General features: G+C 40.4%; 1 protein-coding gene across 3 annotated transcripts in view; it reads right to left on the bottom strand.

Annotated features, from left to right (window-relative positions):
* Positions 1-8,716: 8,716 nt before the first annotated feature.
* The window catches only part of CTNNA3 (catenin alpha 3), a 503,321-nt gene continuing 500,900 nt past the window's right edge, over positions 8,717-11,137 (bottom strand). For all 3 annotated transcript variants that reach the window (XM_005433457.3, XM_027817117.2, XM_027817118.2), the window contains one exon: positions 8,717-11,133. In XM_005433457.3, the coding sequence (XP_005433514.1) occupies positions 10,846-11,133 (288 nt within the window). In that variant the 3' untranslated portion in view covers positions 8,717-10,845. The remainder of the gene's footprint in view (positions 11,134-11,137) is intronic.

Raw genomic sequence — 11,137 nt, 5'->3', positions numbered from 1 at the left:
TGTTTTGTTTTATGACGTATGGTTTGCCATCTGTTCTGAGAGCACACGAGTTTAAGGATTGGAGTTTAAAAAAATAAGCTAACATTTTCCTAATCAATGAAATGCTTTCACTGTTAACAAATCACAAAACCCCAAAAGTTTTGCAAAATCTGAGGGTGAAGCCTTTGGCCACTGTAATTAATTTGTTGACTTTTCAAGTACAGCCTGCTCTGTTTGCAGTCTAAGATTTTCAGATTTTGTAAGCTCTCTTGTGTGCACTGCACTAATTCTTTAGTATTTCGATACTAGATCCTCTATTATCTTCCCTTCAAATATCAGAATTTTGTGGTATTTTAGTGGGCAATTAACACAGCTTGCTAAAACAGCTTGCCACTTCAATAAAAAAAAAAAAAGAAAGTTTGACTCTTAGCACCAGGGAGGAAGTGTTGTGAATGATTGCAATTAGGGTGAGGCTCTGGTAGAAGCTGGTCAATGGATCTTTTCTTTATTTATGGAGACTTATCTATGTAGGAAGACAGATGTGTTGAAAACATATGGGGAGCTTACATCTATCTGCTTCTGCCAGGTTAGAAAAGTAGGAGGGCATGAGCAGGGCAGGTTCATATGGATTTGACAGAAGGGAGAAAGAACTTCCCTCCAGAGGCAGGGAATACAGTTCAGGTAAATATCGGACTTGTATAAATAATAGCAGTATTAAAACCACAGCAGAGTGATCTGCCTGCTGTCCCAGCTCAGCTGCTTCTGGCAAGTTGGCCCATTTGGGTGTTTGTTACCCAGTACTTACAGATATGTCAGAAGGGTCCTAATGCTGCCTTTTTCCTCGGTGAACAAGCAGCATGTCCCCTGAATCCCGTCTTTAGAGAACAATGAAAATGAAAAGTGAACTTACTTAGGAAGGCCTTTGGTGGTTACTTTCAAAATCTGTACTCTGTACTGGTAACTGGTAGCTGTGAAGTGCTGTGTACAAGGTGGGCATGTGTAGGAACTCCATACAAAAAACCTCCAGAGGTCTTTCTGGAGAAAAATAGCACTTTTCTTCTGCCCTTTGGGAAATGCTGACTTTACAGTTGAATTATGAACTAGAATTTTTGCCTGTTGCATAAATGTCACTTTCCCTCCTTCCCTCCTTTTATTCCCTCACCTCAGAAATCGGTAATGCGTTCTCTCATGAAAAAAATAATTCTCAGCAGTACCCAGCAGCAGGACGGAGAACACGAGGGCTCACTACTGGCACCCACACATGGTTGCTGGGGGATATATGAACTTTACTGAGTATTCTCCTAGACCGTAGGCACCACACTTAAGAGTTGAGGCTGCTGAAGAGCTAAGTGCTTGGAAGCGGGAGTGTGGCCAGCAGCGAAAACTCAAGGACGCAGTTGTGAGCTAAGTGGTGGGAAGGTGAAGGTGAGACCAGGTGGCACACCAGCTGGGATTGCTAGAGGTAATTGAATGAGGGGAAGATGAGACTGTCACCTTAAAGCTTTGTGTCTGTTAGACACCAGGCTCCAAGGTATTATGACAGTCTGGTTCGTGACTGGATTTCCAACAAAACAAACTTTTGTTTCGATCACAAACTAAACCTGTTATATTGTGAAATCTGTATCAAGTAATAGCCAGTGACAGGCAGTGTTTTACATACAAGCTAAAAAAGCAAAAATAGAACAGTGAAGAGTGTGGGACAAGAGGAATGAAAACTGAATAGTTTGGCAGTTTTGAGTCTTGAATTTTGTTCCAATAACAGGGTTGCTTACACCCTATTTATTTTTAGCTGAGATCATGGGTTTAATTCACAGTAACTGTTCCATATCAGATCTCTCAGGTGGACACACTTGCTGAAATGTTAGTAAACTTGTATGTGCTATGTTTCTTCCAGAGCCCTGAGAAGAAGAGGTTTTTCTGGGAGGAAAACAAGGAAGAACAGTTAAAGGATAGGATGCTGGGGCAAGCGAAGTATCTTAGTCATTCTTGTTAACATAACAGCTAGTTGACTTGAAATTATATTGACTTGTGTAATGTTAGCAGGTAGACAAAGATGATTTCAGTGAAAATAGAGATCGTTATTAGCCAAAAACCTGTCTTGTTTCACTTTTTTACTAAATACAAATATCTTGTTCAAACTCTTCAGAGGTTTGTAGACATATTTCTTCTGTACTAAATTTTTAATTGCTGGTGTTTTATGTTCCAGTTTACTTTCTGACTGACTACTACTTTATTTTCAAATTTACACTTTCTGTAATAATCCATATAAGTTTGGGGTAATAAGCATTTCTCTTAGTAACCATACCTAAGTTACACATCATCTCAGGCTGATTCCTGAGACAGGTTGTTACCTAGATGTGCCAGCAGCATGGCTCTGATTCAGCAAAGCACTTACAGTCCTAAGACCAGGCCTGCTGAACAGATCATTTAAGCACATTAATTATATTGTTTGCAATACTGGCAGATCCATGAGAGTTCTTTTCAGTGGGAATCACTGCTTATGCTCACTGTGATAAAATATTATATTAGCATGTGTTGGAAGGTAAAGCATGCTACCATTAGCCTGACCAAATACTAGCAGCTGTCAATTCAGTGGCCATACCAAAGGCTATATTACTGTTTACAAAAAGAAACCCAAAAAAAACAAAAAACAACAACAACAACAAAAAAACCCCAAAAAACCCCCAACCAAAAAACCCCGAACACAACCAAACCAAAAGTCAGCCACGGTTTCCCCGCACACGTTCAATATCTTACCTAACATTTGAATTGTATAGTCAACACTACATATAAAATGAGTAATTCCATTTTTCATTATAACAAACTGCATGAATCTGTCAAAGAATACCAAACCAACAAAGGATTGAGAAGTCTACTGTATGCTGTCTAATAACTTGGCATGATGCCCAGTTTAAATAAGTCTGTATCTTGTCTAGGTAGCATATTGTGTGTTACTTTTGAATATTTGTTAAATATGTTTCTATAAAAGTCAGATACCAATGATAATAAGATTTAATTAGTTTTCAAAAGAAATACTAAATTGTAGTCGTTAATTTTCTAGTAGCATTGGAAATAAACTTTGGAACCTTCAAATTCTGTGCCAAAGTGTGGGTCTCATAGTTAGGTGTCATTGGATAACCATTCTGTTTTAGATGATGCCTTCTATAAGGAAAAAGAGATTGCAGTATCCGGGTGTAAAGTTTTTGGATGAGGAATTTGGCCAAAAAAGGGGCTTTTAAAAAAATCTCTTGCAAATTGTTCTATTTACAACATGGCTGAACACACTTCTGTTAACAAGAAATGACATACTGTTTTATCTGATGAGTAGCCAGCCAAAATTAATTCACAGAAATCCCTTCCTAGAATGACACGCATCTCTTAATGCGTAAGTCCCTGGTGGGGGATGTATTCCATGTAATATGTACCTGAAGCAAAAACACAGGAAGAGCTGCTCACTTTCTCTCCTTTGATACCTTGACAAATAAAAGTACATGAATTTATTTTAGCACATTCAGGCCCTCAGAATTCACTTAGTAGCAAAAAAGACAAATGTACAGCTGCTTGGATGGTGAAATACAGTTGCTGAAAAACTATATCGTAAGGGCTCTTAGGAACAATTTTCTTTGAATTCTTTATTTCACTGCATATTTTCTGATCTGTTATATTCTGCTGTTAATATTTTAGCAGGCGATGGGAAGGTTTGCTTGTGCATGTGTTTTGCTTACATTGGACTCATGTATTATTGGCTGTCAGCTTAGGTGCTCAGCTGTTGGTGATGCAGAAAATTAATGGAGTCTTCAGCCCAGGCATTATGACAATAGAGTGCTTGAGGATGTGCCATCGCCACCCACATGACTCAATAGCTCATACTACCAATAAGCTCTTTGCCCTTTGGATTGCCATATTCATAACCTTGATGTTTTCTGTTTTGGTATTTTAAAGTTGGCCCCAACACACCTAAATAGAGATAAGTGGTTGAAATACAGCAAGAGGAAAGGGCAAGGAAGACTTATTTTCTTTCGGGGAACATCTCTCTACTTGTGGCATGCCTTCTAGCTGTTCAAAAGCAAAATTCAAGGTGACTGATCAGTCCTGGCTAGCCTGAATGAGGGATAACATTTGTAGAGAGCTGCTACAGAGGAAGAACTACAGTAACTACTGTCAAGGGGATATTTTACCACTCAATTCACAATAGCTGTGCTGATTTAGCCTGGCTGCTGAGCTGGCCACAAACCATTTCTCCTTGTTCTTTTGTTGTAGTGTTTTTACAAGATGAAGTGAAACAGGATCTTGGGAAATGGTGGTGGAGGTGCTGAAGACCTGTGCGCTGTCATTTTGTTTACAGAAGTTGCAGTGGTAAGGACAGAAGACAGGAAGCTAATGCTGAGGGAGAGAATAGATATCAAAATAATATGAGAATAGGACAGATGGAAATTAACAGGTGGATCAGAAGGGAATAGGGCAGGTGGGTTACTTGGTCACTGCATACAAATAATGCTAGGAAGTTGTGGGGAAGGGATTCAGTGGTTCCTCTCTTCCTCTCTTTGCTAACCTGAAGACAAGCAAGTCAAGCACCTCTTGTGGAGCTATTGAGGACCACTCCCAATTCCTGAACATCCTATGAACTGTGGCTCCCCTGGAGGACACAGTCTGCACAGTGTGGTTACAGTGTGTTAGATGAGAAACAGTAACAAAAGGTGCTAGTCCAAGCAAGCCCATTCCTACACCAGACAGTAAAGGGCAAAATACAGAAAGCTGTGAAAGCAGCCACATCCCAAATGTGCAGGACCTCCGCTTATATAGGTGAAGTAGATAGCTTGACAGCTTGAATCTTGATGTGTGACTAGGTACCATCTACTTACAACATTACATCTGTAGGGCTGTTCGCTTTCCTCTGGAAGAGGGCTTGGTTATGGCTGTGTCACAGTCACTACTGAGCAGAGGAATATGGTACGAACCACACATTTCTGCACACAAAATTTTTACACAAGTAGCAGTAGGAGTGGTTTACTGCCTGCTTCTCTTTGTTGCTGCCTGTCCAAGTGCTGAGAGACAACACTGAGAATTTGGGCTTTGCAGCTTGCTGAGTGACGTCCTTAGTACCTCAAATAAAAATAAGGAGTAATATGAAACAATTAATCATTGCGAATTTCTGTTAGGAAGGCTTCCAGTATGTGCATCAGTTGCTGTAAAATAACAGCTGGGTGAACAATGCATAATTTATTTTAGGAGTTGCAATTTAGGAGCAAGTTTAGGACAGAGAAAACAGAGGACTAGATTGGGTTTACAGAGGGACTGGAAGGCATAAAAGAGCCTTTTGCTGTTTTTCCCTTGATCCTTGTAAAGCCTTGACCCCAGGGAAATTATGCTTTCCTGGAGAAATAATTCTTTTCAATGATGGCCTTTCTCTATCAGAGAAGCTGAAAAAACACAATAAAGTTAGTTTTCTTCCTCTCTCACATCCCCTCAGCCATGCTGGCTAGTTGGGCAAACAGAGCATGGTGCCATGTTCTGTATTTTGAAAGTATGGGAGCAATTTCCAATTGTGTTTCCATCTAGTAAGGGAGCTCTGGGAACTAAGCGAACAAGATACCTACCAGGCAGGCTTGGCTTGCTGGAGCAGTTAGCACCAGCTCCCTAACGTCCTGCCCTCCTGCCTCCCCGAAAGAGCAGTGCCAAAAAGGCACAGTCAGCCCCACAGCTAATGAGCTACAGCAGTATTTTCAGCTACTGTTAAATCATTTGCTGTCTTCTATAAAAATAATTGAGAACTACAGCAGAAAAGTCAATGGCTCTAATACGGCCAGGCTGATAGAAGACTGAGAGTCCAGAGAAAACGTCATCCTGCATGACAAGGTGCCTCTAGTCTCTAGCGTGCTTAAATGCAGTGATTTGCACCATCAGGATGTAGAACATGAGTATTTCGTATCCTGTAAAAAAAGCTCCTTAGAACTAAAATTGCTAGATCCATCTCTTGCACTGCAAGCTTTCATCTTAACTATTTCTTGTATGCTGGAGTCAAAAATTAGCCCCTCAGCTTTCAATTCCTTTTTACCATAGCAGCAAGTTTCTCCTGTTTATGGTAGGCAACAGAGGCTTTGAACCATTTTCCTGGTTGGTTTTTAGGTAACCCTAAAGTAATTTCTGCTTTGAATATATTTTGTTTCTCTTTATCCCAAGAAATTTTCCATGGAGTTGCGGTTCATTAACTTTCAGTGTACAACACAAAATCCCTAAGGTTTTTTCATCAACAGTGCTAGTGCATTTTCCTTACTTTAAGAAGTTTCTCTGCAAAAAGCCCAAACCCACTGGCCATCTTGGGAGAAAGAGTAAGCCAGTTCTGATGATCTCCCAGGGAAAGCAAAAATGAAGTGTATAGCATCATCTGCTTGATCTTTAATTACTAATATGCTTTTAAATTGCATTCTATTGGACAATTTTAGATGACTGCTTGTGTTAACTTTTTCTTCCAAGCACCCAGTGGTTTTAGTGGGTTATTAGAGGAAGAAGTTCAGTAACACTTGTATATAACCAGAGCAGCCTCAGCATTATAGGCAAAAAACAGTGGAATGCAAAGGAGACTGTAGGACAGGAATGGAGGCAGGAGCGCAGAAGAGGGATGGGGAGTCACTTGTGCCTCAAAGGACTACCAGGAGCTGCTGGCAAGGCCCAGAAGGATGAAGGAGGTGAATGGTGGTTTTCAAGGCTTGCAGGGGGTTGCGAGGCTGTGAGGCAGAGAACAGGCACCATTCACTTGCCGAATCCAGAGTGCAGGTCTCGGGTACAAGATCACGATGTCCACCATCATTTTATCAAGCTCTTCTGTCTCTAGAGTTTCAACAACTTCCACGTACTCTGCCAGAAGTACCACCCCTACTTACTGTCCTTACCTCTCCCCTCAGTCCAGGGCCTAAGACTTCTTTCTTCTCCTGCATACACATACATACCAGTCCCTCTCTGTCTCTTCCATTGCAGGACATTTGTTTGGTTTTAAATCCAACCCGAGGAACAGCGTTTTATTTATCTTCTTATTTCCTCATCCAAATGTAACAGGCAAGTCCCCAAAGCTTAACCAAGAGCAGTACACAAGGGATAAGTAGTACCTGGAAGCAAAAATAGCAGGTATGACCACATAGAATTTTAGTAAGTAAAGACTTAAAAATATTTTCCTCAAAAAGAACTAAAAGTGCACTAAAGAACTTGCTGTATAAACACTTTCTTACATGGTTCAATTGTGGACACACAGAAAAAAAACAACACAAAACACTTTTTCAAAGAGCTGAAGAACTTCTAAAACCATCTGGAACATAAGATGTGCATGATGTCAGGGTGCTTAGTCATCTTCAGTAGAGAAGCACCTCTGGAGCTTCCCAAGTGATACCAGGTTAAGTTGGGGAAAAAGCACACTGGTGTAAGTGCAGAGAGTTACTGTGTCTGTTCCCCACTGTCCCCTCAAAAAAAACCCAACAAAACAAACAAGGCCCCTTATTTTATGTCAGAATAGTTTTACTGTGTACAAAAGCAAGGCTCTGCGGGTGGACAGAGGCAGAGACGTAATTTTACGTTTTCCTGAGGGCCCAAAAGATGAGAAAACTTTTGTTACTTACCAGGAATGGCTCACTAAGTCAAGGCAATAATGAAGTAATTGGGACAAACTGCAAACCATGTTCAGCACAATCTGCAGTGACAGAAACTGCTGTTTACAAATTAGAATTGCTAAATACTAGAGGAAACAACATTAGCAGTGAGAGCAGTGTGACACACCCTTGTTTATTAAAAAAATTAAAATTCAATAGCTTTGGGATTCATGAAAATGGCATGAATGTGCTTCAACAATGTCTCATATTTGTGCTCCCCTGATAATTTTTTTTTTAATAAAATTGCTTTCAATTGTCCATCATACTTTGCTCCGTAATGTGGTAAGGGGGAGAGGACAAGGCAAGCTAATAAAATAATCTGAGCTGCTGAGGTGAGAAAGCTTTGCAAAGCTGAAGCTAAGAGCATAGTTTTCAAGGGACATGCTGATACACTGTGGACATTATGCAAACACAGAGGCAAGCAACAATGGAGTGAAAAATCATTCTCTGAAAACTGGGGCTAAGAATGAGCAGATGGCAGGATGAATCTAGTAGCTGCTTTTGAATAAAAATTAGAGAGCAGCATATCCTCCTTCAGCATTAGTGACAATGGCATAGAAGTGGTAGTTCCCTGCTTCGCAGCCCTGCTGAGGAAGGTAATGAGCTAACACGTTGGGCTTTTTCCATCTCCAGGACTTGTTTCTTACCCCTCCATCTTAGCCAGCAAGAAACTTTACCTTGTTACATTTTCACTTGCATTTGAACTTTAGCCAAGTAAAGGTCTATATACCATTAACCCATCATTCTTTTGGCTCATCTCAAAAATGAGCTGTTAGGTTTTGATTTTCTTGTTCATTTAGAGGGCTGGTTTTTGCCTGATAAATTCCTGTGTAATGGGGATAGGAAGTTGAGATCAAACTGGCCATTGAGTGTGGCCAGGGTAAGAGTAGTGACTAGCATTGCAGGAAGGAGCTTAAATTAAGCAATAAACTGTGCTTTACTGAAACCAGACTAATAGTGTATACTTGGTGTAATGTAAGGCTGGCAATATATATATATAAGCAAACCTGGCAGGCTTTTGAACTGGGTATTCACTAGTGTTGGAGACCAATAAGGAGACACATAAAAATTAAAAAAAAAGAAAACACAACACTAAAGGGTATTTTCTCAGTGGTGTACATGCTTTTTATTAATAATGTGATAACAAGACATTAGTTACAAACATTTGATGTCAAAGTGACCTATATCAGAGGTGCAACCTGGAGACATGTGGATCTAACCCTGGCCAGAACAAGGTTACGTCAATTGACCTGTGGGTTTCTGGACCGGAACCTTGCCGGGGGGGGAGGGGGGGGGCAGAACCTGAAATACCACGTGGAGATATTGGTTTTGGGGTGTGGCAATAACGTATGCTCTCCTGATCTCTGTACCACGCAGAATCTTTACCTCAGCTCTGCTCAGTGTGCCGGCAGACCTACTGAAAGTAGGCTGTATGGCCTGCTCTGTATTAGCTGCACTTGGCTGTTAGCTGGCTCCCACGCTGCAGCTGTAAGAGGACTAGCAAAGACCCACACATGTTACTAAGACCTTGAATCAAGCATGCTATGCTGGAAGAAATTTAAATTGGAAAGAAGTAATTTTTCTTCCAAACTCCTACTTCCTTTCATTTAACAGATAATAAAGTTGAGGAGGGTGGAATAGTGATGTCTGTAATTTTTAAATGGGATTTCTTAACCAACAGCCTAGAAATTACACTGCTCCACTGTCCGGAGCTTAGAAACAGTGGGCCCCATGAGGAAAAATGCAGTTTATGGTTATTTTTGCTGCCCACATTGTGCTAGGTAGGTGCACTGCTGTGCAAAACATGGTAATAAATGACAGGGGGCAGCAGCCCGTAGTCTGGAGCTGCCTCATAATGGCAGTCAATGACATATCATGAAGTTCTGGCATTTGAGGGAGCCCTTTCACTGTAGCAAATTTTTAAAAAAAAACAAAACCACAACCAAAAAAAACCCCAAAACCAAACAAAAACCAAAACCAAACAGACAAAAACACCCCCACCCAAAGGATCTAGTTAATTGCCAAGCAAAGGCATTTTGAGTAACAAGTGTAGTCTGCGAAAACTGAGTGACATGGCAGGGAATGCCGTGGTTTAAGTCTATCCAAGTGGATTTTGGATACAGACAGATTAGGAACACTTTTTTTCTCAAGAGTATCTTACAGAAACCTGGTGGTGATCACAGGCTAACAGCACTTACCTTTATTACATGCTTTGAGATACAGCGCAGCCATTTAGCAAGTCGCTTACTGGCAGAGTCCTGCATTTAGGACTCTGCTGTCATAGGTAATTTAAATCGCTACAGTTACCTTGCAAAAATCTCATAATTCCTAAGATTCAAGATATGCATCTATTTCACACACTAATCTAGGAATAATGATTTATCTCATATTTGTTCTTTTGTACAGTGATTAGAAGTTTTTTATTGTTAACATCTGATTTATCTGAACTTCCAAATGTAACAGATTTATTAGGGCTCACAGAACAGAGTAGGAAGCAGAACACAGATTAATGTTAATGCTTCAAAAGGCCTTTTAAAGAGCTATTATTGCTGCTGTGTTGAAGTCAGTGCTTTTTTTATTACACTATTACATCCATGTTGTTTTAACACTTTTGGGGTTTCATCAAACATTTTCAAACTTACGTTTCCAAGGCTGGGCCTTGGATGGGGGGAGATCTTTAGGTCTTTCAATCTAGATACGAGTTGAGGGCCCAGACTTTCACCTAGCACAAGCAATCCAGATGATCTGATCACAATGTAATGGTGCTGTTAAAGGCTCTGGCCTAATAGCATAATGTTTAAAAACTGTATGTCATAAAATGCATACCATTGAGTAGTGGCCACCTTCATCCCCGGTGAAGGAATGCCTAACCCTAGCAAGCGCAGTATGACTCTGGGCAGGCCGGCACATTGCATCCTCTTTCCCAGCTACAGAACCAGCCCCATAATGTATTACTCAAAGTGCTCTGCTGAAAACATGCCAGTATAAAGATATGATAGTTTGTCACTGTAAGAGAACGGGTTGGTTTGTGGGGGGTTTTTTGGGTTTGGGTTTTTTTTTTTTTTCCAACTGTGTGCTTCTAATTAATCCAACAGCATTTTCAAATAATTTAAGTGTTATCTTACAGATGTAGAGAAAAGCAAAACATTAACATATATAACTATTAAGTGGGGGGAAGGAGTAAAAATCATCAGAAATTCAAGAGAGGAACACAAAAAGTGGCAGAATATTAGACTATTTCTCTGCCTCTAAATTCACTCATTACTTGAACAGGATGAATTCTCTTCTTTGCAGAACCTTTTCTGACAGCCGCATAGATTTCTTCTGGCTTCTCTCTTTTAATTAGGGGCTTCTTCTCTGGAGCCTTCATTCTCCACATCACAACAGGATGTCGTGGGCCAGTAGGACTCTGAATTTTGATAATCTTTGTGGATGCAATATAGGACATCTTCACTGTCTGCACCACAGCGTTCATTAAATTTTTCGCAGCCTGAATTAGTGATGTGACGCTATCCAACTGT

This window comes from Falco cherrug, chromosome 9, assembly GCF_023634085.1.
Source record: "Falco cherrug isolate bFalChe1 chromosome 9, bFalChe1.pri, whole genome shotgun sequence".
Taxonomy (NCBI): Eukaryota; Metazoa; Chordata; class Aves; order Falconiformes; family Falconidae; genus Falco; species Falco cherrug.
Note: the sequence above shows the minus strand (reverse complement) of the source record. Positions and strands in the feature narration are given on the sequence as shown.